This window comes from Sinocyclocheilus grahami, unplaced genomic scaffold (assembly GCF_001515645.1).
Source record: "Sinocyclocheilus grahami isolate Dianchi unplaced genomic scaffold, SAMN03320097.WGS_v1.1 scaffold435.1, whole genome shotgun sequence".
NCBI lineage: Eukaryota > Metazoa > Chordata > Actinopteri > Cypriniformes > Cyprinidae > Sinocyclocheilus > Sinocyclocheilus grahami.
The window spans coordinates 478,301-504,419 of record NW_015505614.1 but is presented as its reverse complement, the minus strand read 5'-3'; the positions used below and the strand labels follow the sequence as shown (position 1 = coordinate 504,419).

The 26,119-nt window shown below is 41.6% G+C and overlaps 1 protein-coding gene across 1 annotated transcript in view; it reads left to right on the top strand.

Annotated features, from left to right (window-relative positions):
* Positions 1-2,828: 2,828 nt before the first annotated feature.
* Positions 2,829-26,119, top strand: part of LOC107551826 (potassium voltage-gated channel subfamily H member 4-like) — a 42,452-nt gene continuing 19,161 nt past the window's right edge. The window contains exons 1-4 of the mRNA XM_016233578.1: positions 2,829-3,258; positions 6,294-6,527; positions 24,125-24,256; positions 24,741-24,871. Of these exons, the coding sequence (XP_016089064.1) occupies positions 3,183-3,258; positions 6,294-6,527; positions 24,125-24,256; positions 24,741-24,871 (573 nt within the window). The 5' untranslated portion in view covers positions 2,829-3,182. The remainder of the gene's footprint in view (positions 3,259-6,293; positions 6,528-24,124; positions 24,257-24,740; positions 24,872-26,119) is intronic.

The following is a 26,119-nucleotide window of genomic DNA, read 5'->3' as shown; positions in this document are numbered from 1 at the left end:
GAGGGGCTGAATTGTATTAGCATCTCGATTTGCTAAATTTTGCAACTGACAAAAGGATTTTTTTTATAAGAAATGCATGTTTTATACAGTATATTGGGAAGTATAATAGTCATTATTAAGGTTCTTTAAGTTCAGTAATCACTGCAAATTCCATGTATCAAATTAATTCTCATACCCATACTTTTTTAGTCAATAAATGGAAATGCAAGCTTATGTAAGTCATATTTGTCAGTTTTGGCATGCTAATGATTCTTTAGGGGTTTCTGGAGGCTGTTAATTTACTGTTCTATAAGGAGATGAATAAATAAAGCTGTCACAATTGTTGATCATCTCTCAGCATCTTATCTGCTCTAGCCTCTCTTATTTCAAAATGGCATTTGAAGGCAAAGGAATGCCCACACATAATCATAATTATATCTCAGCTACTAAAATCAATTGTGGAACTCAAACTTCCATCTTTCCATGAAGAGTGATGGATGCCTGTACCCACACATTTTCCATAGCTTTAGCTTTTGGGGTTGATAGGGAATATGCATCACATTTCTGTTGCTGAATCATCCATAGAGCATGACACTAACATACCTTGCTCATGCATTCGATTACCTGGATAAAAGCATCTGCTTTTTGCATAAATGTAAATATATATGTGCTATTGAAGTCAATAGGGGATTCAAAATACATGTGAAAAATCTATTATTTAGAGACATCCTGGGCTTTTTAAAGATACCAAATGTTTGACATCACAATTTGATAAATTGTATAGAAAGTGTGTTTTTAATCATGATTTTCACAATATGTCTGGTAACACTTTCTATCTTCTATTTCTATTCTCCAAACTGCTATTTCTCTGTAGAGCTGTCAGGATGCTGGTGCCTAACATTATAATGGGATCTATCAGGGGCGTAGCCATCATTTTAGAAGTAAGGGGATAGTAATGTCAAATGTAATAGGCCTACCATTTTATTTTAATTGTATTATTATTTTTTTATCTATGCATGTCTAATTGACACATTTTATTTTTTCTTATCTCTTAAATCAAATATACTGCTTGACAATAACCAATAACTTGTATTCTATAATATTTTTCCCTGTATTTTCATAATGAAATAGACATTTTTTCTCTTTTTTTTATCACAGAATAAGGCAGAATACTTTCTATACTGTAATACTTGCTTTGTCAATTAGCACTGCATTATTCTTACTGTATATTTTATTTATTACAGATATTTTTGGCACTTCATAAGTTATTACTTCTTTAAGTCTGTTTTTTACTTTCAAGCACCATCCAGCTTTGAGTATGGATGAAACATACTCTGAATTAGAGTGTTAACTCCATATTGTTCACATCACCTTGTTTTGGATATGAATAAAATGTTGGGTCATACTTGGGCTATCTTGTCTGTAGAATTATTCACAATGGGCCTTGAAAACCTCTATACACTTGCCTGGAAAAAAAGTGAGTGGGGGACACTATACATCCATGGGAACTATTATCCATTATATCTCATTAAATAATCTGAATCAACGACATGTATATTAGACCCTATACCTACCAAGCTTTTAAAAGAGATGTTTCCAAAAGTCATAGAACCTTCTTCTTAATATTATTAATTCATCATTATTGTTGGGATTTACCCCAAAACCTTTCGAGCTGGCTGTTATTAAGCCTCTTATTAATAACCACAGCTCAATTCTAGAGAAATATGTAACTACAGACCAAATTCAAACCTCCTTTTTCTATCAGAAAAAGTGGTATTTCCACAACTATGTTTCTTTTTGGAAAGCATTGGTATCTGCAAGGAATTCCAGTCAATTTTTAATTTAGACCACTTAATAACCCTGAAACTGCACTCATCAGGGTTACAAATGACTTGCTTTTCTGATCGTGGTTGCATCTCTCTTATTAGTGTTACTAGACTTTAGTGCTGCCTTTGATACTGTTGACCACATTCTCTTGGATAGGTTTGAAAATTATGCAACAATTAGTTGAATTGCTTTGGCATCATTCAAATCATACTTTTGTCTTATGTCATACTTTTTGTCTAATCATACTGTTGTCATTTTGTAGCAGTAAAAAGAAGAGGTGTCATATCAGTCACAAGTGCAGTAAGGAGTACCACAAGGCTCAGTACTAGGACTGTTACTTTTAACCATGTACATGCTACAATTGGGAGATATCATTAAAAACATGGAGTTAGTTGGTTAGACAGAGAATAGCTCTTGAGGCCCAACAAAACATCCCATTTCATAAAACTAACGTAATGCATATTTAGTTAAAAAAAAAGGTTTAAAGGGGTCATATGATGCAATTTCAAGTTTTCCTTTCTCTTTGGAGTGTTACAAGCTGATTGTGCATAGATAAGATCCCTGAAGTTGCAAAGACTAAAGTCTCAAAACCAAAGAGATATTCTTTATCAAAGTTAAGACTCTGCCACGCCCCCCTAAAACGAATCGTTCTAACATGCCCCCACATATCTACCTCACTATGTGGAAATATTTGCATAATGCCACCCAAATGTGTACGCAAAGAAAGAAGGCGTGGTTTCAGTAACTGCAGTTAGTGTTGAAGCAGCATGTCAGGGAGACGCTGTGTGTTTCTAGGCGAAAGCAAAAGCACTTTATTTGGCCTTGCGAAAGTAGATGCATATGTGTGATAGATTTCTTTCAAGAATGTGTGTGCGCTCTCATTGGCTGATAAGAACGGGAGGAAATGAATAGTGGGTGTGGATAAAGAGAGAAAGAGCCAGGGAAGGAGGGGTGAAGACAAATGTAACCGTCTCTGTCGCTCTGCCACAGTGTGTTACAGAACAACAAATCCACGCCGTTCTGGAGATGCACATCTTTTTGGATTCTCCTCTGTCATACAGGTGTACACAGCTGAGACAGACTTATCAGAAAAGACAAAAGAGAAGAAACTAAGTGGAAATTGGTTTCAATGTATGCACTGACAAGGAAGGAGATTTGTTTGTTTCTTGGTCATACATCCACTGGACTCCAAAAGCTACCTGAGGAAGTATACAGCGAGGAGTCTTCTTTCGAGGAAGTGCTTACTCTTTTAGGATGTGTTCTCTCTGCTGTACCTCACATTTTCCCTGGCCACCCTTTCATTGGGATGTAGTGAGGATTGATGGTTCATACAGGCTTTTTCCCTAAACATCTGCTGACTCTGCAAACCTGGCATCATGCCAGTGATGAAGGGGCTGCTGGCACCCCAGAACACCTTCCTGGACACCATTGCCACTCGTTTCGATGGCACTCGTAAGTACTGGCACAAAAGCACACACACCAAACCGACATGAGAGAGAGTGCTCAAGATGAAAATTTACAGTTTTCAAGGTACACTAAAGGTGAAGGATTTTCATGCCTATATCATCACCAGCACCAAATGAATATGCATTTTTTTTTAAAAACAGATATAGGTTAAAATTTTAGACTGAAAATGTAGTAGGGATGAGTGGATCAATTAGTGATTTTACTGTTTATTTAACAGCAAAATGAAGGCAAACCGTAAGCTTCAAAGTGAAAATCATTGTCTAATAATAAATAGTTGTGTCATAAACGATTCAACAATGGTCCAACACAAATATTTCTGTACTACTATTATACATTATACTGATTATTGTAAATGTATACTGTATCTGTCCTGCAGGTTAATACATGTAGGCACCACATACACTTTGTGTGTTTGTTCCTGTTTTATCATGGGAGATAAATCTTTTGTTTTGCATAGCTCTCATGGCATTATATCTTTGAGATAAGTGTGTGTGTGTCATGGGAAAAGTGATTGTCAAGGGACAAAGCTGTTTGTGTTCATGCAATCCTTTTACCTTGAATTTACAAGAACTCTCTCCAGCTACTAGTTAAAAGGCTGGTTAACAGATTATAATTCTCATTCATAATAATAAAAGCAATAACTAGATTTTACTATAATCCATTGAAATGTCTGTCTAATGACATTAGTATCACAACACAAAATGCTAAAATATAATCATTAAGCAAAACATAGTTTAATACAATTCAACATGACAGGAAATGTGATAACAATATACTTTCTTAACAGTATTTATACAAAACAAAGGCAGCTGTACAACACATATCTAAATATAAAAAATAGAATACAATCCTCCCATCTGTGCTTTCTTACTAGTAATGAAGAAAATCCTTCACACAGTTTACAAACTTAATCTCGTGTTAGATAACATCTCTCTCGCACAAACACACAACAGCATGTTCATGCACACTCACAGCTTCTTATTTAACAATATGCTATCTTACAAGATATTGTAATCTATGACCTAAAGTCAAAATGATACAATTAAACATTTATAAAATACAATTATGAGCATTAAATATATATATTACATATTTTAAATTGTGCTATTATGAAATTGCTCACACAACCTCAGGGCGTAATCACCATGATGATAACCAAGTTTTATGTGTGTGATGACATTAAAGTGCTAGTAAAAAATTAAGCTTTGCCTTGTTGGTGTCACTGGAGGGTTTAAGACAGAAGATAGGGTTTTAAAACTGGCTATCAGGACTGTTCAGGCTGTTCTTATGAGTGTGCCAAATTTCAAACATTTTACCACACAGTTCTATGGGATGCCATTCACTCTCAGCCAAAGGAAGAAGGCATTTTATTTGCTTCCGTCCCCTCCCCCCGCCTTTTTTTCTTTGTTTTACTTATTGTCATGTTTTTCAAACTGAAGCTTGAATTGAAATTAACATTCTGTTTTAATTTGACATTATGAGGAAAGTACTGTTAATGATGTTTTAATGTGTCTTGATTTCATCTTAAACTATGATGAACACTTTAGAGACAGGTGATTTGTCAGTAATGTTAACTTACCCTCTCGAGACAAAGGATCTTTCCTCGCAATGCTGGACGCTTCTGGGTAACAAGGCACCAGTGTACTCACGGCCCAAAATAGCTGCCCTCTTGTTGCCGTAGAGACCAGCTTTCCTGTGCAGTAATCTCAGTGATGATAGCGGGTGAAACTGAGCTTTTGGTATACCGAAGACTTACTGAAAGAACTTTGAAATATCTATTCTGCACACACACACACAAACCCTTTACTATGATTGATTACCGATAAATGCTGATCATTTTACTTTTGTTTATAACCTTTTATAAAACAATAAAATGTAGATCAGGGCTATTTGTCACATGATTTTACTCCACTGAATATTCTTCAGTGTATTTGATTATTCTATTTCTGGCGTGAAAATATCCCAACAATAACAGACTGGTGTGTAAAACTCTTGGTCATATTTTAAAGATTATATGCTGCAAATTTTAAATATTTCACATACCTTTGAAAAAAAAAACTATTTTATTAAAAACAACAACAACAGTGCCACTTTAATTGAAGACCATTGTTATGCTCTGAAAATGAAAACCCATTGAGTACAGTACAATCAAGCTTATACAGTCCTACTTTACCTAATGGCCTATTTTACCTGAATTCACCCAATTTATCACATATTTTCATATCAAGTATTCCTGTCAGGAAGCTGTTAGGAGGTTATTCCATAATTATTTAGTGAGCAAGGCAGAGGTGACTGTGTATAACATGAAATAACCCCCCTATATAACATACATGAAATTAACCTATAGCAGATCTATACATGTGGAGCTGGGGAAGGTGGGGAGTTTTTGAAGCACGCTGCAACTGCTATGTCAGCGTGCGGGGAGATGAAGCGAGGACTCAATTGCAGGAGAAATGGTTATTTATTTGGAATAATAAAAATGAAACAAAAACAAACTCAAACCACCCCAAAGGGGAAAAACAGACAAGCAGGCTCAAAGCTGGACCACATGCAGACACGAAACACACACAATGAGAAATTACGGATCAGCACAGGATGACAGACACAAGGAGAATAAATAGGAACCAAACGAGGGAGACACAGGTGGAGCAACTTAAACAATAACGAGGTAACAAGATGGGAGGGGCCAGACAATAGACAGGAAAGAGCACATGGCAACAGACAAACACAACACAAGCCATGTGCTCCCAGAACACAGTCATCTGGTGGCCCTCCAGGGCACACCCGCTGAAGACTGTGACATGCTACAGCAAGCTTTAGTTAAGTATTCGACAAGCTGAGCCATGTGAATGATGATGCAATTATATCAGATTGATTTAGATAGACAGACAGACGGATGGACGGATAGATAGATAGATAGATAGATAGAGGCGTAATACTTCAAAAAACTGAATATTCATAACTAGCTTTAGAATGTCCTTCATAACATGAATAATCCTGATCTCTTTTCTGTCCCACAGACAGCAACTTCCTCCTTGGGAATGCTCAGGGTCACCGTGGCTATCCCATTGTGTACTGTTCCGATGGATTCTGTGAGTTGACGGGGTTTGGACGAACAGAGGTGATGCAGAAGAACTGCAGCTGTCATTTCCTATATGGCTCGGGCACTAGTGAGCAGGTTACTCAGGGTGTGGAGAAAGCACTGGAGAGCAAAGAAGAGTACCAGGCTGAGGTGCAGTTCTACAAGAAGAATGGTAATAATACTCTAGGGCTGTTATCTCATTACGCATTACTTGTACTGCTAGCAGCAGCCAATTTAATACAGGGGCCCCAAAAAATTCTGGTGTAGATTGTGAGTGATTTCCAAGAACTGAGTTCCCTTACAAAATTGCCCCACTGCTCTGCACATTTTTATCTGACACAAATAAGAACTCTCTTCCAGTAAGCTGATGATCTAAATCAGGTGTTAGATGAGAGGGACATAGAAAATGTGTAGTGCCTGGGGGTGGATGGGGGGTCGACTAATTGAGAACCACTGCCCTACTTCATCTACAGTATATCATTGCTGTGACTTTGAGCAAAGCACTGTACTGAAATTTGCTGTAGTGTCTGCGCTCTGCGCTATTACATAGATTTAGAATTACTTTTAGGCCTTTTCCATTTTAGCAATGTCAAGTAAGTTTTATTTGTAAAGCATTTTTCACAATACACATTGTTTCAAAGCAGCTTTACAGACTGGATAACTATATTGTGTATAGTGATGCGCGGATGAGCTATAACGTATAACCCGAATCCGCAGCTTCAAATAAATTATCTACCCGCCAACTGCCCGCACCTGTATTTTTGTCTGATTTAGATAACTTTATTACTCGACCCACCCAATCTGCGGATTATCCGCAGCGCCCGCGGATAGAACCGCCATCCGCGCATCATTATTGTCACGGAAACACCTGCCTCACCAGCCGAATCAGCCTCCTACACCCGCTCACAATCACCTGATTACTGATCACGGACACCTGCACCCACTTACCACACCACTCAAATACTCACTCACCTCATTCACTCATCGGCTGGTCTCTAGGTTGCAAGCTATTCTGTCCTGGTTCCTCGCCTTCCAATCTGCCTGTTCCCCTCGGAATCCTCAGTTCTCAGCCGAAGGACCGGAGTGCCGACCCAGATAAGACTGTGTTTTACTTCCCTTACTGCCTATGTTGAACTCTTTTCCGTTGGAAGCCTCTCTTAAGTTCCTGTTATTAAACTCTCTGCTTAATGCTACCCTGCCTGTCTGCCTCTTTGTCCCGGTTGTGACAGAAAACCAGCCCCTCAAAACGAAACGGATTACAACACGGACTAATGGATCCTCAAAGCACCTCCTCACCGGAACCCTCACCCATTCGGACTTTCACCACCTCTCTACCCGCCTGTCCCATGGCCCGGCCAGCCAGCTTCTCGGGTGAGGCAGCCCTCTGCAGCGGGTTCCTGCTGCAATGCTCCCTCTATCTGGAGATGCAACCGCACCTGTTTGTGGCAGAGCGGGCCAAGGTGTCATTCATTATCTCACTACTGTCGGGACGAGCCTTGCAGTGGGCCGAAGCCTTGTGGACGGCACAGAGCCCATGCATTCACTCACTGGAGGGCTTTGTTAAACACTTCCAGGAGGTATTCAGTCAATCGACCACGGAAGTCACGGTGCATGAGGAGCTCTTTCAACTGCGGCAAGCCGAGTTATCCATCCACGGGTATGTGCTGCGCTTCCGCACACTCGCCGCCAGCAGCGGCTGGAACGAGGCCGCCCTGCTCTCGGTGTTCCACCGAGGCCTCAACCCGGGCTTACGCCAACAGATGGCCATCTATGATGACACCGTGGGCCTCGACAGTTTCCTCCAGAAGGCGGTTCGCATCTCCCAGCACCTAACCGCGTGCCGTATGGAAGCGATACCCGCTGCCTCGCCCAGCCTCTCCACTCCAGTGCCTGAGCCCATGATCACGGATAGCTACCACCTGTCGTCCTCAGAGCGATCTCGGACACTCACCCATGGCCTATGTCTCTACTGTGGATCCCAGGAGCACCAGCTCCGCACCTGCCCCCTTTGTCCACCATGCCCATCGGTGAGTACTATCCAGATCACTCCTGATGTATCAGGCATTCCTCATATAAATGCCCTTCTAATTTATCACAACCAATCCTTTCCAGTCAAAATCCTCGTGGACTCCGGAGCGTCGGGGAACTTCATCTCCTCCCGTAGTATCGCTGGATTGCAAATTCCCCGCTGCAAAAATTCCACGACCTACCAGATCACCACTGTCCAGGGAAAGCCGCTGGGCAAGGGGCTGGTGCGGCACCGTATGCCCGAGGTCGTTCTTCGGATTGGATGTTTCAACGCCGAACGGATCTCTCTACTGGTGCTGGAGGAGGCTGTCGTGTACCTCGTCCTGGGATGCCCCTGGCTCGCCCAGTATCAGCCCACCATTGCCTGGAGGTCCGGAGAAATACTCACGTGGAGTGGGGAGTGCAAACAAGCGTGTCTCCGGGATTTGCCTAGACCGATCTCCGACCGGAAGGATCTCCCAGTGTGTTCCACCTCAGTGGAAATCCCGGATTCCGCGCCCATCACTCCTCCTTCTCCCGAATATCAGGCGTTCCAGGACGTGTGTCAGCAAGCTCGCTGCCACTCACCTGCCACCTCTCCGGCCATGGGACTGTGCCATTGACCTGCTGCCTGGGGCCCAATTACCCAAAGGACGTGTCGATCCCGGAGAGAGACGCCATGGAGGAGTACGTGCAGGAAGCCTTACAACAGGGGTTCATCCGTCCATCCACCTCACCCGCAGCGTCGCGCTTCTTCTTCGTGGCCAAGAAGGATGGGGGCCTGAGACCGTGCATCGATTACCGGGCCCTCAATGACCAAACGTGAAGTTCGCCTATCCCCTTCCTCTGGTCCCGGCAGCCTTGGAGGAACTCCGCGGAGCCTGCGTGTTCAGCAAGCTGTGTCTCAGGAGCGCATATAACCTCATCCGCATTCGCCGGGGTGATGAATGGAAGACTGCCTTTGTCACGCCCACCAGGCACTACGAATACCGGGTCATGCCCTATGGGCTTTCCAACTCACCTTCCATATTCCAAAACTTCATGAACGAGATCTTCCGAGACATGCTCAACCGGTTTGTCCTCATCTACATTTACGACATTCTCATTTACTCACCCACGCTTGAAGCACACCGTCCCCATGTCACCCAAGTCCTCAAGCGCCTCTGCCAACACCACCTGTTCCTCAAGGCCGAGAAGTGTGAGTTCCATCAGTCCACGGTTCACTTCCTGGGATACATCGTCACCCCGGCTGGGGTACAAATGGACCAGAGGAAGGTGAAAGCCGTTCAGAACTGGCCCCAATCAAGTACCATCAAGGAGATGCAGAGATTCTTGGGGTTTGCAAATTTCTACCGCCGCTTCATCGCCCACTTCAGCCAGATGGCGGCACCCCTTACTTCTCTCCTCCGACGGAAGGCCAAACTCCTCACTTGGACCCCAGAAGCCCACCAGGCTTTCAGCCAGCTCAAGGCCGTCTTCTGTACGGCCCCGGCCCTTTCACACCCAGACCCCAATCTCCGCTTCCTGGTCGAGGTGGACGCCGCGACCCTGGGAGTGGGTGCCGTCCTATCACAGTGGCGAGGTGAACCCCCCGTGCTCCATCCATGTGCATACTTCTCACGGAAATTATCCCTGGCGGGGCAGAACTACGACGTGGGAAATCGGGAGTTACTAGCCATCAAGCTCGCCCTGGAAGAGTGGCGGCATTGGTTGGAGGGGGCCAAGCACCCATTTGAGGTGATCACCGACCATAAGAACTTGCAATACCTCTGAGAGGCCAAACATCTGATCCCTAGGCAGGCCCGCTGGGCGCTGTTCTTTACCCGCTTCCTCTTCGTGGTCACTTACCGTCCCGGGACGAAGAATGTCTGCGCGGACACACTTTCCTGCCTACACCAACCGGATCCTACCCCCGAAGAACCCGAGCCCATCCTGCTGCCTGCCATCTTCATGTCTCCTATTCAGTGGGCTCTCACTGACCAGATCCGTGCCACCACTCTCACCAAACCCGCTCCACCGGGAGGTCCAGAGCGGAGGAGCTATGTCCCATCCACCCTACGTATAACCCTTCTGGACTCAGTTCACACCTCTCCGGGATCGGGGCACCCAGGCAGCCGCCGAACCCTCTCGCTCCTCCAGAGCCGCTACTGGTGGCCCCACATGGCCAGAGATGTCGCCCGGTATGTCAGGGGATGTTCATTCACCTAATTCACTCATTGGCTGGTCTCAAGGTTGCAAGCTATTCTGTCCTGGTTCCTCACCTTCCAATCTGCCTGTTCCCCTCGGAATCCTCAGTTCTCGGCCGAAGGACCGGAGTGCCGACCCAGATAAGACTGTGTTTTACTTCCCTTACTGCCTATGTTGAACTCTTTTCCGTTGGAAGCCTCTCTTAAGTTCCTGTTATTAAACTCTCTGCTTAACGTTACACTGACTGTCTGCCTCTTTGTCCCGGTTGTGACAATTGTGTACTGTATCGTTATAATAGAAAATTACCCATCTTTCACTTTGACTTTGTAACTTTCACTTTTTCACTCCTGGTCTCCATCTCCTGGTACAAGATTTTGGTCATATAATTTAGGTAAATTGGGACACTTCTTGTTAAACTTGTAATTTAGATATTTTCATATGCATTTTTTTTAATATGAATTAAGTTCTTATGCTATTTGGAAGTAACCAGTGACCATTTTGAGATCATGCACTCCAGACAAATGTCTTTTCACATAAAGTGGGCCATCTGATCTGGTAAAGTGGGCCATTTAGGATTTAACAAAAAAAATTATCCTCTATCTTAATTAGAAATATAAAAACTTAAACTATATCACATAACAAAAAAACTGAATAAGAGAAACATTTAAAATGTAAAATTATAAAAGGCTGTTTTCTCTAAATACTTTTTAGTCCCCCAGTAAATAACTACGAGAGAAATCAGGCTACAATTGGGGGGGGGGGGGGTCAGTTTTAGAGTCAGACATAATGTCAAATTTAGCTAGAGTGACAGGTAGCCAGTGTAGAGACAATAAAATGGGGCATCGGGGCATGAGGTAATTATATATCTTGGCTCTAGTAAGCACTTTACCTGCTACATTTTGAACCAGCTGGAGCTTATTTATAGAGCCTGCAGGGCATCCATTCAATACACATTAGAAAAGTCTAGTGTTGAGGTCATAAATGCATGAATATTGAATACACAAAAACTAGCAGTAGAGTAGATTAAATGGATCATACTCACCAACCATGGCTCCCGCGCATGACTCAGGCTCCTAGATATAGGCTGGAGGCGAAGTCCGAAGAGCACTGGGGTCCAGACCATCAGTAGGTAGTTCTATGGGACATAGAAACTAGCCAAAACATCATATGCCCAGCATAAAAGACTGCAAATGCAAGCGCAGGACGCTCCTACGTAACCTCAGTCAAGAGGGAAGCTTTTTAGGGGAATTAAGGGGAGGAAGATGAGAGCAGATGTAATAGTCTTAGAGGGAGGTGAGTAGATGGCTCAGATTTTACTCTGGTCCAGACGAGAGCACTGAGAATGCCTAGTCTGGATCACTTCCCTCAAATCTTGCCTGTCACTTTTAGACCCACGCCCCTTTTGAGCCCTACCCGCAGGCAGGGGAGGGGCGCGAGTTCCTTAAATCGAGACGGGCCAGGACCCCTTTGTTGTTCGGGCTCAGACCTGGACCTTCGTGGAATGAAGGATTTAAAGGCAGCCGAGCGCGTTTTGGCCTCCTTAAACTTCTCGACCACCGTCTTGACGGATGTGCCGAAAAGCTCAGAAGGGGAAACTGGTGCATCAAGAAGAAAGCCCTTCTCTTGCGACCCAATATCCGCCAGATTCACCAACAGATGTCTCTCCGTAACCACCATGGCCGCCATGGATCTGCCAATGGCAGTGGCGGCCTGCTTAGTGGCACGGAGAGCAAGATCTGTGGTGCCACGCAACTCAGCCACCTCATCAGGGGATAGACCCTGACCTTTATCCGGGTCTTTCAGCAGATCAGCCTGATAAGCCTGAAGCACTGCCATGCAACGAGGCTGCAGCCTGACCTGCTACCGCGTATGCCCTGCCATTCAAATGAGATGTATCCTGAAGGGGTTTGGACAGACGGGAGAGAGCCTTAAGAGAAGATGTCTCCCCATAGAGATAACAGGCCAGCGTCTCTTCAGCAGGGGGCATCTTCTTATAACCATTCTCACGCATCCCCTCAATGTTGGCATAACTAGTATGCTGGAATCTATGGATGCGGGATGAGAATGTATTTTTCCAAGCCTTCTCGATCTCCACATTGACGCAGTTTGAAATTCCCTCGGAAGGGAACCATGATTGGACAACAAATTATATTCTAACATTTGTACACTCACATGAGATGAAAACTGTACTCATAATAGTTTTCTTTTATGCGTTTTAGTTACCTCCCTCAGTGTATGTTGCCATGTTGAAATGGCATGACCGGTGGTGTTTCACTAATCATTGAAGAGAATACTCACATTCACTGGCAGCAACCTCTGTAGAAACAGTAGTACCATAGTGTTGTTTAGTGATGTGTGAAGTGCAAAAACTGGAGAATGGAACACTTTTAATAACATGAGTTACCAGCAGAGACAACAGGACAGTCAGTAACTGTACGGCCAAAGTACACTAGATAGTTATCAGTATCTAAATCAGAGAATTTAAATTGCCAGAGTACCTGAGCACAGTCACCAACCTCGATCAAAGAGGCAGGCTGACACAGACAGATCTGCAAATCAAATTAAAACAGGCTGTAAAAAAGACTTTAACCCATCAAAAAAGACTTCAATCTGATGTGAAACCAGATCAAACTCCAATATTTGGTAGGAGAAACATTGGCAAGCTCAATCCTGACCAGACCCCAGAGTGGGCAATAACAATATTGTAAACATGTTTAAAAAGCTTAAAGGATTAGTTCACTTTCAAATGAAAATTTCCTGATAATGTACTCACCCCCATGTCATCCATGTTTGGATGGACATCCATGTTTACGTCTTTCTTTCTTCAGTTGAAAAGAAATTAAGGTTTTTGATGAAAACATTCCAAGATTATTCTCCTTATATTGGACTTCAACGGTTACCAAACGGTTGAAGGTCAAAATTACAGTTTCAGTGCAGCTTCAAAGGGCTCTACACGATACCAGACAAGGAATAAGGGTCTTATTGGCCAAAGTACACTAGATAGTTATCAGTATCTAAATCAGAGAATTTAAATTGCCAGAGTACCTGAGCACAGTCACCGACCTCGATCAAAGAGGCAGGCTGACACAGACAGATCTGCAAATCAAATTAAAACAGGCTGTAAAAAAGACTTTAACCCATGAAAAAAGACTTCAATCTGATGTGAAACCAGATCAAACTCCAATATTTGGTAGGAGAAACATTGGCAAGCTCAATCCTGACCAGACCCCAGAGTGGGCAATAACAATATTGTAAACATGTTTAAAAAGCTTAAAGGATTAGTTCACTTTCAAATGAAAATTTCCTGATAATGTACTCACCCCCATGTCATCCATGTTTGGATGGACATCCATGTTTACGTCTTTCTTTCTTCAGTCGAAAAGAAATTAAGGTTTTTGATGAAAACATTCCAAGATTATTCTCCTTATAGTGGACTTCAACGGTTACCAAACGGTTGAAGGTCAAAATTACAGTTTCAGTGCAGCTTCAAAGGGCTCTACACGATACCAGACAAGGAATAAGGGTCTTATCTAGCGAAACGATCGGTCATTTTCTAAAAAAAATATAAAAATTTATATAATTTTTAACCTCAAATGCTGGTCTTGTGTAGCTCTGCAATGCACATGCATATTCTGTGCAGTCCCGTTTTAAACAGTTAGGGCAGTGGTTCTCAAACTGGGGTACGCTACCCCTGGGGGTACGTGAGATGACGGAGGGGGGTACGCGAACAAAATTCTGAGTTTTGGCATTCATTTAATTCTACCCCAACTTAAAGTAACATTAAAGCCAAACATGTATTTCTGACAAGCAAAAGGCCGCTTCTAATGTAAAAACAGGAAAATGGGAGTGCCGTAAACGGTCAAATGCATGATAGCCAATCAGCTTACCTCATCTTTTGCGGTCAAAACTGACTGCATCCACACAAGCAGCGTGCGTATTATAGGATGCCCGCTGAATATGCTGCTTTTCAATGTATCTTTAAAGTAGATCTTCACTTAATAGCGTGAAGAGCAAATATTGACACGGACTGAGATCGATTTAAGCTGTCTTCGATACAGACACACTCTGTGCATGTTATTGTTTTCATGTTTAAGATATGAGCAAGAATGAAACCTTCCCTGAATATCCAAACGATGGCAAATGTGCCATTAATTTTTTACAACAGTTCATCAAAAAAAGTTAATATTAAGTGAACATTTTACATTTTAAATGTAGCCTACATTTTAAACAGAATATTGTCATGTTTGTTATATTTTGCAATGAAATAATAGTTCCAACAAAATCCGTATCATATGGTGTGCGTCTCCAAGCAACATACAATGTTTCATTAGTGAACGAATCTGCGGCTTTTAACTATTTGGAGAGTCAGTGATTGATAACCCATTCATTACTACAGCATTTTGCTTTGTTACTGAATGAATGACGCGACGCCTGGCTCATTAAGACAGTGACTTGCCACCACCTATTGGCGGTTTTATTTTTAAATCTACAAGTATCACTTCAATTTGCCATCATTTATTGCTTTATTTATTATATTAATAATACACTTAATGGAATGTTAAGAATATAACATAAAACATGACATACAATTAATAAGGATCGATAGATATAAGAACTATCAGTGCTTTTAAAAGTAAACCCTCCGACGCGGTAAACCCTCCAATGCGGTGAGTGCTGACTCTTCACTAGCCAATGAGCTGAACACCTTTTATGCACGTTTCGAAGCAAACCGCTCTGGCGATATCTGCCGACGTGCACAGAGGAAAAGAACAGCTGCATCAATGACGCGTGCGCATTCACTGTATCGGAGGATGAGGTTCGTCGAGCTCTGAAGTGTGTGAACATCAGGAAAGCGGCTGGCCCAGATGTAATTTCCGGTCGTGTATTGAGATCATGCGCCGATCAGCTCGCTGGATTGTTTACGTCCATCTTTAACGAGTCCCTTGCTCAGTCAGTTGTCCCTACATGCTTTAAAAACTCTATCATTGTTCCTGTACCAAAAAACAACAATCCATCTTGCCTAAATGACTATCGACCTGTCGCACTCACATCACTAATTATGAAGGTTTTTGAGAGGCTTATGAAGAACACCATCTGCTCCTCTATCCCTAAAAGCATTGACCCACTCCAGTTCGCCTTTTGCCCAAATAGGTCTTCTGAGGATGCTGTCTCCCATCTCCAGCACGCCACTCTCACCCACACCAACAGCAATAAAGGGAATTATGTGAGGCTGCTGTTTATAGATTATAGCTCAGCCTTCAACACTATAGTCCCCTACAATCTGGCCTCCAAGCTCAGAAACCTTGGACTGAATGCCCCACTCTGTGACTGGGTTCTTGATTTTCTATCATGCAGACCTCAGGTAGTGAGGGTGGGTCAGACCACCTCCAACATCATCACCTTGAGTACAGGAGCCCCACAAGGATGTGTTTTGAGCCCGCTGCTCTACTCTCTCTACACATATGACTGTGTGTCCTCTCACACCTCCACTTCTGTCATCAAGTTTGCAGATGATACAGTGGTGATGGGCCTCATCTCCAACAACAATGAGGCTGCCTACCTTAATGAGGTAGAAAGACTGACATCATGGTGCCGATCAAACTGTCTCTTTCTGAATGTCAGCAAAACCAAGGAGCTGGTTGTGGACTTCAGGAGAAGGCAGCAGCGGATCTACACCCCACTCATCATTAACGGAACCCCAGTTAATGTTCTGAAGAGTATGTGTGGCAGTCAGTCACTGCACCGGTGTGGATATTTAATGTACTTTGCAATCACAGATTCTAGCCTACGTCTTGGAATATGACCCAAATAAGAATTTTCACCATATATTGCCATCTAAACAAGTAAGTAACAAGTTTGCCATGTTTGTTATGACCAACTGAGGAAAAAAGCATTACCATAAATCTGGCTACCAATGGTGATTAAATCTAAAGATCGGTTAGCTCATATCACATCAAACCGTGTGATATGATACACATTATTATTATTGTTATACTTAATTCTCAAATGATTAATGTTAACAACATCAGCATTGGTGACTATTGTTACTTTCTCCGCTTCAGGGATTTCCGGCGGCAGCGTAACAGCTCATCAATTCATGTTCGTGCAAGGGAAGAGACGGACAAAATTACCGATGCATGCCATTTCTTTTACTCGTTCTCATGTTGTCAGGTTCACAGTGCAAAACAGCTCCCGGGTGGACTGACTTGACTTAACTTGTAAGCGGAATACAAACTTTTTCCCTCCATTCTCAACTGCACAGCACACAGTGAGGGCACGTTGCTCCAGCACATTTCACACTGAACTACATTACACATAATGCATCTCACTCTGGAAAAGTGTTGTGAACTCCACTACTGCTAAAAGTTCTCTCAGTGTGGTGCAGTAATATTGTTCAGTTGGCGTCAGGCTCCGACTTCCATATGCTAGTACGCGCGCCTCTCCTTTCTGCAGTTGAGACAGCACAGCCCCGATTCCGAAGTTGCTGGCACCTGTATCCAGAATAAGATCACCACTGTCCATAGGGTAGCCAAGGATGGGGGCGGTAGTGAGCAGCTCCTTTAACTTATCAAAGGCCTGTTGGCTGTCAGGGGTCCAGTGAAATCGGGCATGTTTTCTTAGCAGGTTGTGAAGGGGCTTTGCAACTGTGGTGAGATCTTTGACAAACCGTCTGTAGTAGACGAGACCCACAAACTGCCGGACTTCGTTAACACTCGTGGGCTGCTGCCACTCTCGAATTTTCTGCACTTTCTCAGGATCAGTAGCTATACCATGTGACGATGTGGCCCAGGTAGACTACCTGACGGTGGAAGAGACAACACTTGGCGGGTTTCAATTTCAGGCTGACTTGGCGCAACCTTTCAAACACCTTTGCCAGGCGCTGGAGCATTTCCTTTACTTCCTTGCCCAGCACAATGATGTCGTCTAGGTATACTAGGCAGATCTCCCACTGCATTCCAGCCAAAACATGATCCATTAAGCACTGGAATGTTGCCGGGGCATTGCAAAGGCCAAACGGCATGACGTTCCACGCAAAGAGCCCCTTCCTGCTACAGAACACAGCTGCCTGTCTCGCCTGTGGGGTCAACTCCACTTGCCAGTACCCGGAGGCAAGGTCCAATGTGCTAAACCACTTTGCTGTGGACAGCGTGTCTAGTGTGTCTTGGATTCTTGGAAGTGGGTAGGCGTCTTTTATGGTGCGCTCTTTTAGTGCCCGGTAGTCTACACATAGCTGTGGGGGTCTCAACTCTGGCTGGACCTAGTAAGCTCCGGGATACAACACTCATTGACTTTGGAATACATAGTGTTACCTTCATCCTCACGAATGCTATGCTGAGCTGCACAGACATCATGTTTACAAGGCTGGTGATTTATTGTGGGCATGCCTTGAAGCATCCGTTTGGCTGTTAAATCTGTGCATATGGAGTGTGAGTAGTTCAAATTTGCTGGAGTACTCTGTGTATAGCACTGTGTATCGATTCCACTGTCATGTATATGGTCATTCTCCACCCCACTAATAAATGGATTGGTTGCTCTTGCTGTTTGCTGTGTTATTTGTGGCTCATAGCAACATGTGGGCCTGCTTACTGAAACGAATGCTGGACACGGGCCAGGACTGCATTTAAATGGATTGTTGTTATTATCAGTCTTTGACGCTTTGACATTTCGTTTAGCCAGTCAACAAATTATATATGTGTTAATTTTTCATCATTCTCTGTCCTTTCCGACATCGCAGGATTCCACAGGCTGCTCGTATTTAAATGAGAATGTTTTCTCACCACTCGCGTTCTCTCCCGAGTATCCGCCATTTCCACCTTTTCTCTTACAACGTCTGGTTCGGTTTAACAGTTTAAAATGTCTGTATGTCTCACCACCTGCGACGAACGAATCCTGGGCTCGAGCCCCCAGTGTTACTTTCTCTGCTTCAGCGATTTTCGGCGGCAGCGTAACAGCTCGTCAATTCATGTTCGTGCAAGGGAAGAGACGGACAAAATTACCGATGCATGCCATTTCTTTTACTCGTTCTCATGTTGTCAGGTTCACAGTGCAAAACAGCTTAACTTGTAAGTACAAACTTTCTCCCTCCGTTCTCAACTGCACAGCACACAGTGAGGGCACGTAGCTCCAGCACATTTCACACTGAACTACATTACACAATGCATCTCACTCTGGTCTACAACTCCCGTACATAGCTGTCTTAAAGCGGCAACTCCTTTTTCCTCTCTCCCATGACGTTCCACGCAAAGAGCCCCTTCCTGCTACAGAACACAGCTGCCTGTCTCGCCTGTGGGGTCAACTCCACTTGCCAGTACCCGGAGGCAAGGTCCAATGTGCTAAACCACTTTGCTGTGGACAGCGTGTCTAGTGTGTCTTGGATTCTTGGAAGTGGGTAGGCGTCTTTTATGGTGCGCTCTTTTAGTGCCCGGTAGTCTACACATAGCTGTGGGGGTCTCAACTCTGGCTGGACCTAGTAAGCTCCGGGATACAACACTCATTGACTTTGGAATACATAGTGTTACCTTCATCCTCACGAATGCTATGCTGAGCTGCACAGACATCATGTTTACAAGGCTGGTGATTTATTGTGGGCATGCCTTGAAGCATCCGTTTGGCTGTTAAATCTGTGCATATGGAGTGTGAGTAGTTCAAATTTGCCGGAGTACTCTGTGTGTAGCACTGTGTATCGATTCCACTATCATGTATATGGTCATTTTCCACCCCACTAATAAATGGATTGGTTGCTCTCGCTGTTTGCTGTGTTACGTGTGGCTCATAGCAAGATGTGGGCTTGTTTACTGAAACGGATGCTGGACACGGGGCAGAACTGCATTTAAATGGATTGTTGTTATTATCAGTCTTTGACGCTTTGACATTTCGTTTAGCCAGTCAACAAATTATATATGTGTTAATTTTTCATCATTCTCTGTCCTTTCCGACATCGCAGGATTCCACAGGCTGCTCGTATTTAAATGAGAATGTTTTCTCACCACTCGCGTTCTCTCCCGAGTATCCGCCATTTCCACCTTTTCTCTTACAACGTCTGGTTCGGTTTAACAGTTTAAAATGTCTGTATGTCTCACCACCTGCGACGAACGAATCCTGGGCTCGAGCCCCCAGTGTTACTTTCTCTGCTTCAGCGATTTTCGGCGGCAGCGTAACAGCTCGTCAATTCATGTTCGTGCAAGGGAAGAGACGGACAAAATTACCGATGCATGCCATTTCTTTTACTCGTTCTCATGTTGTCAGGTTCACAGTGCAAAACAGCTTAACTTGTAAGTACAAACTTTCTCCCTCCGTTCTCAACTGCACAGCACACAGTGAGGGCACGTAGCTCCAGCACATTTCACACTGAACTACATTACACAATGCATCTCACTCTGGTCTACAACTCCCGTACATAGCTGTCTTAAAGCGGCAACTCCTTTTTCCTCTCTCCCGCAACACTATGAGTAGTGTGTATTAGCCTGTAGATTTCAATTTCTGCACAGTCTAATCTAATTGTCATGCTCTTCGAATTTCATATTAAGAAATTATTTTAACCCAAAAAGCAAATTATGCTCCCTACGAACTGGTTTTCTTTAAAAAAGAAATCTTTGTAATCCCAGGCTGTCTGTAATTAGAAGCACATTTATAACTGGAATATAATTTAATTTCATTCACATGTGTTTCATAAACACATAATCCTTTCTGGATTACAATGAGCCATCAAAATGATACATTTAATTATTCTGGCTGCTGTGAGAAAAGGCTATAAACGATCGGCCACCTGCAGGATCCTCACATGCGATAGCCTACTAGCCGGGACAACTTCTTTATGTTTACAGAAGTGACGTAATGATGCAGTGCCATGCTCGAATTTCCCGCGAAAACCCATGCCACTCAAATTAGAAAACATTATTATAAACTAACCTTTGTGAATCGGGCTAAAGTAAGGCGATAGTTTTGAACACTGGCTGGTTATGTTCTTGCTCAAATATTGATTTCGGATCATTTTTAACCAAAAAAAGTTACGGACTGCAGCTTTAAATAAGTTTAAAAAGTTGTAATTAGTCTACATAAAACTATAATTATTTAATTGTTTACTTAATATAATTGATATGGAACCCGCAACAATTAAAAAATTCTAGATAACATCAACTGTAGGAAAATATGGCAAGCCGTTTTATATTAAAATAATCCCAGTGTTATTCGTCGTAATTGCATTTTTACTAGTAACAATTCAGTTAGAGAGCTCTACAATTAAATTCTTACTAGTAACAATGCCAGTTAGAGAGCTCTCTAATTCAATTATTACTACTAAGAATTCCAATTAGAGAGCTCTCTAATTCAATTCTTACTAGTAACAATTAGAGAGCTCTACAAATGAATTTTTACTAGTCATATGTTTCCATTGACTTCCATTCATTTTTAATTACAGAGCTCTACAATTGAAAATGTACTAGTAAGTATTACAATTGGAGAGCTTTACAATTGAATTCTTACTAGTAACAATTCAAATTAGAGAGCTCTCTAATTTAGTTTTTACTAGTAAGAATTCCAATTAGAGAGCTCTCTAATTTAATTCTTACAAGTGAAAAACAAATTAAAGATATGCTTAATTGCAGAGCTCTGTAATTGAATTAGAGAGCTCTCTAATTTAGTTATTACTAGTAACAACTGAATTAGAGAGCTCTCTAATTGGAATTCTTACTAGTTAAAATTGAATTAGAGAGTTCTGTAATTGGAATTCTTACTAGTAACAATTGAATTAGAGAGCTCTCTAATTGTAATCCTTACTAGTAAGAATTGAATTATAGAGCTCTCTAATTAATTTTTACTAGTAATGCCGAGTTCACACTGCACGATTTTAGCACGACTTTTCACTCGCCGACAGGTTTTGCGAAATCGACAACAAATGCCCGCAATCGGAGGCAAATCGGTGCTCGTTCACGCGAGTGACAATCACGCAGAGTGAATTATCAAAGACGCGTTCTGAGGGAATCGCCGACACGTCTTAATCTTTTTAAATATGGCAAAATACATAGCCTAAAAAAATACTTAGCTTTGGTTTTCAACATTTGATAAGAAACAGCATGTTTGGAGCCTAGAGGACACGACACTATATACTGTATTCTATATATAGTACCAGTCAAATGTTTGGACACACGAATGGGAAAGTGTCCAAACTTTTGACTGGTACTGTACTATAATATACACAAAGAATATTGGCCGATATATGAATATCAACCTTTTTTTACTCCCAAATATCAGCATCGGTATCGGCCCCAAAAAACCCATATCGGTCGGGCTCTAATTAATTCAAGTGAGTTACATTTTGGACACACTATTGTCTGTTTTTGTTTCACCAACACAAATAGTTCCAAACAAAGCGGGAAAAGAACTGTTGTGCGTCTCCGAGAGACATGTTTCATACTTGCATGAATCTGTGTTTTTAAAGGGGTCATATGATGCGATTTCAATTTTTCCTTTCTCTTGTTGCCGCCGCCGCCATGTTGTGGAGATGCTGTGTGTTTCGTTATGAAAGCGAAACTTATTTGTTTGGCCTTCCAAAAGAGGACACAACTAGAAATCAGTGGTTAAGTTGTATTTACAACACTGTTCCGGAACAGTTCAACCCAAATATTCAGATGTGTGCAGCGCATTTTATGGAGGACAAGGACTGTTTCCTGGGAGAGTATAGCCTACAATGCCGGTGTCTTTTTCTATAAAGTGGGGCAATTCCAACTTTGCAAGGACAATCTGGCGCTTCATGACTCACAGCCTGTAAGTACGTTTTTATATTTAAAGAATTTGCCACTGACCATTCAAACGCGAGTTTTGAGCAGTGTAGAGTAGTGCTTGTTGTTTGTCGTTTCTCCGATCACAAATGCAGACATGGTTTTATGTTTACGCAGTGTGATACGCAACGCAACGCGTAAAAAGACAGTATAAGCCATTATAATCAGTAATTATGTCTCCACTGGATGCAACAAATGCCTAATTTGTAATGGGTTTTACTGGTTTTGTCTCGTCGCGCATCACAGGCGTTCATCGCACACACTGCATCACAGTATGGTAAGGGGTGTAGCATTTCCGTCACACGCTTGAGGTATTCGGCCAATCACAACGCGCTGGATAGCTGGCCAATCAGAGCACACCTCGCTTTTCAGACCGATGAGCTTTGTAAAAAGCGACGCGTTTCAGAAAGGCGGGCATAGAGGAGAAACATTAATATACAGTATGTGGAAAATAATGTGTTTTTTAACCTTAAACCGCACAAACACATTGCATTACACCAAATACACAAAATAATGTTCTTTTTAGCAACGTCATATGACCCCTTTAAATTAATCACTCAGTAAGTCGTGCTGCCACCTACTGGCCAAAACCAGCCACGATTCCAGCACAAAAAGCAGCACACTCAGCAAAATATTGCCTAATTAAGCTTATCAAAAAAATACCCCAAAATAATGTCCCAATTGAATTTCCCCCCCCCTAATGTCTGACCAAAAAAAGAGAGAGAAAGAAAGAAAGAAAATTTGAGTGACAATTAACCTATTAATTAGCCTATATATGTACTAGCTCAAATACTACATGCACGTTACAGTGCATAATAAACACCAAAATTAGGTGATATTTTGTCTGGTAAAGTATTTTCAAGACTATAGGCTACTCTTTATTTTCATTTTTGTGATATGGACCTAAGGGTCTGAAATAAAGAAATATTAATATTAATATTAATAATAATATAAAGGTGTGAATTAATTAAGTGATTAAATATTACAACAAAACATTTTCAAACTGTCATCTCACTCTTATGGTCATTCTGACACAATGAATATGCTATCAATTCATGCTTATGGGGCTTTTATTTTGAATTGTATCACCACAGGTGGGATTTGGAAAGGCAAATGGGTGTAGTTGCAAATCTGTTTTGCATCTAATAAATACAAGTTTTTACTAGTAAGAATACAATTGTAGAGCTCTGTAACTAGATTTCTTACTAGTAAGAATTTAATTAGAGAGCTCTGTAATTGCATTTTTACAGGTAAGAACTGAATTAGAGAGCTCTCTAATTGGTATTGTTACTAGTAATAATTGAATTGTAGAGCTCTATAATCATAATTGTCACTAGTAAGAACTGAATTAGAGAGCTCTCTAATTCAGTTATTACTAGTAAGAATGCAATTGTAGAGCTCTCTAATTAAATTAAAGAGCTCTCTTATTGTATTTATAACTAGTTAAATAGATTTAGAGAGCTCTCTAATTGGCATTGTTACTTCTAAGAATTTAATTGTAGAGCTCTCTAATTGAATTGTTACTAGTAAAAATGCAATTACGACGAGTAATGCTTGGAATATTTTAAGCTGAAACGGCTTGCCATAGGAAAATGTCCCCAGTTTCCATTTCAGAAATCTGGTCAATTTAATTAATAGTGAAGCTGTAAGTTTAATTGCTTCAAAATCACCAGCCCACTGCTAATGTAGCTCTTCCATAGCGAAACTGTTTTATTGGTTGATAAGTTGATATTTTTATGTAGTAACTTTTTTTTAATGTCTGTGTAATTCTGCAACTCTATTTGGTGTGTTATCACAGGAAGTTCATTCTGGTGTCTGTTGGACATTGTGCCCATTAAGAATGAGAAAGGGGAGATGGTGCTTTTTCTCTTTTCATTCAAGGACATCTCAGAAACAAAAGACAAGAGCCATCACAGCAGCAGAACTGATGGTACAGTCAACACTACAAACATTATTCTTACTAATCTTTTTAAATATGGCAAAATACATAGCCTAAAAAAATACTTAGCTTTGGTTTTCAACATTTGATAAGAAACAGCATGTTTGGAGCCTAGAGGACACATGCACTATAGAATGAAAATTCAGTAAGATTAAAATATAGCCCTTAGGGGAAACCTTACTTTTTAAGTGACTGAGCAGGTAGATGAGCTTCCAGAACAAAAGATGAAATCGTTTAGATAGAAGCTAAACCATTTTAGTGTGAGAGCCAACATCACATGCCAAATGGTGTAAAAGGATAGTGTAATCAACAGTCTTTGCAGGCTTTAGGAGTAGCATCTACAAAACATCTGCTAAAACACATGGATCTTACATAAACAAACAAACGCAATCTTACATAGACAAACCTAGACCATTTAAAATTTGTATCATTTGTAAACTGTCAAGGCTGTTAATGTTTTTTTCATTTTGTGCAGATAATAAGCCATACAAAAGGACCACTGGGAACTCTCATTTCAGTAAAGCCAGAAGGAGGGGTCACACCATGATTTACCAGCTAACCAGCCAGTTTACCCGTGACAGCAAAAATGATGTCAACTTAAGCCAGGTGAGTAAATGTATGAACTATGTACTAAAACTATGAAAGTTCATTAAAACTCGTTTTGTAGTAATCATTTCTCATGGAAGCGCCATGGTAAATGGTGTAAACTGGATGTTTACAATCACACTTTGATTCAATTCAGGGGCCTGCGGTTAATAAATAAATATTATAATATTGTGTGTCTATTTTACACAACCACTTGTGCTTTTATTGACTTACTAATGCAACTAAAATATAACATTTAATTGAGCTATCTGAAAATTGCACATCTTGCATCCCAACTGGAAAAACTTTGATCTTAAGATCATCTTTGATGATCATAACTTTGAACTTAAGATCATCTGTGATGACAGCTCACGATTGGCTTGTGCAGTGAGAGGAACAATGACAACAGTCAAGAAAGTCTTTCCCATATTCCCATTAAGACATAAACAACAAAATTAGGTACAGTTGTATTACAAAAATACATTTTAAAGTTCTTAAAACTTATAAAATATTTGATGACAGCTTAGTGAGTCAAACAAATCATTGTGTAATGTTATGGATATATGAAAATATATGTAGATCTTTTTAAATTTATCAATACATCACAGCTGCTCTGATATCCAGACAAACTCAGTTCTAATCATTTTGTTCTACTTGTCCATTCTTTTCTTTCCCCCCCCCCCTGAAATAATCTGTGCACTAAAATGGCCTTTTAACATTTCTTTTTTATAATGGGATTGTGAGTTACGGCTACTGTAAAGCACAGGATCTATGCAGAATCTCATTTTCCGGTGACCTTTTGACTCAGGAAATGTTCAAACATGTGAAAGGTGCAGGCCAGAAGTATAAAGGATGTGTAATCCTCCATGTCACATGGCCAGCGCAGAACAGGAGGCCAGATTGGCAGGTCACATTTCCGATCACTCCTGTGAACAGATGGTCATGTTTTCAGCACAACTTCACTCTCAGTAGAGCCACCTGCCCTCGCTCCATCACACTCCAAATGACTGAGAGAAAATAGGCAAACAAGAGCATCACAAGCAGGGCTCAACAATAAGGATTTTTTTTCAGTGAATGTGTCCTACACTTATTTTTACTTGCTCCATCACAAAAAGAGAAACATTTTTCTCTTAGCACCATGTTTGTGCCAGAAAAAGTTATGTAATTTTTTAATAAATCATAATTTACTGTTATAGCTGGAAATTCTATAGCTAAAATGTTAAAGATGTTGTGTTTATGGTGTGTGTGTGTGGGGGGGGGGGGGGGGGG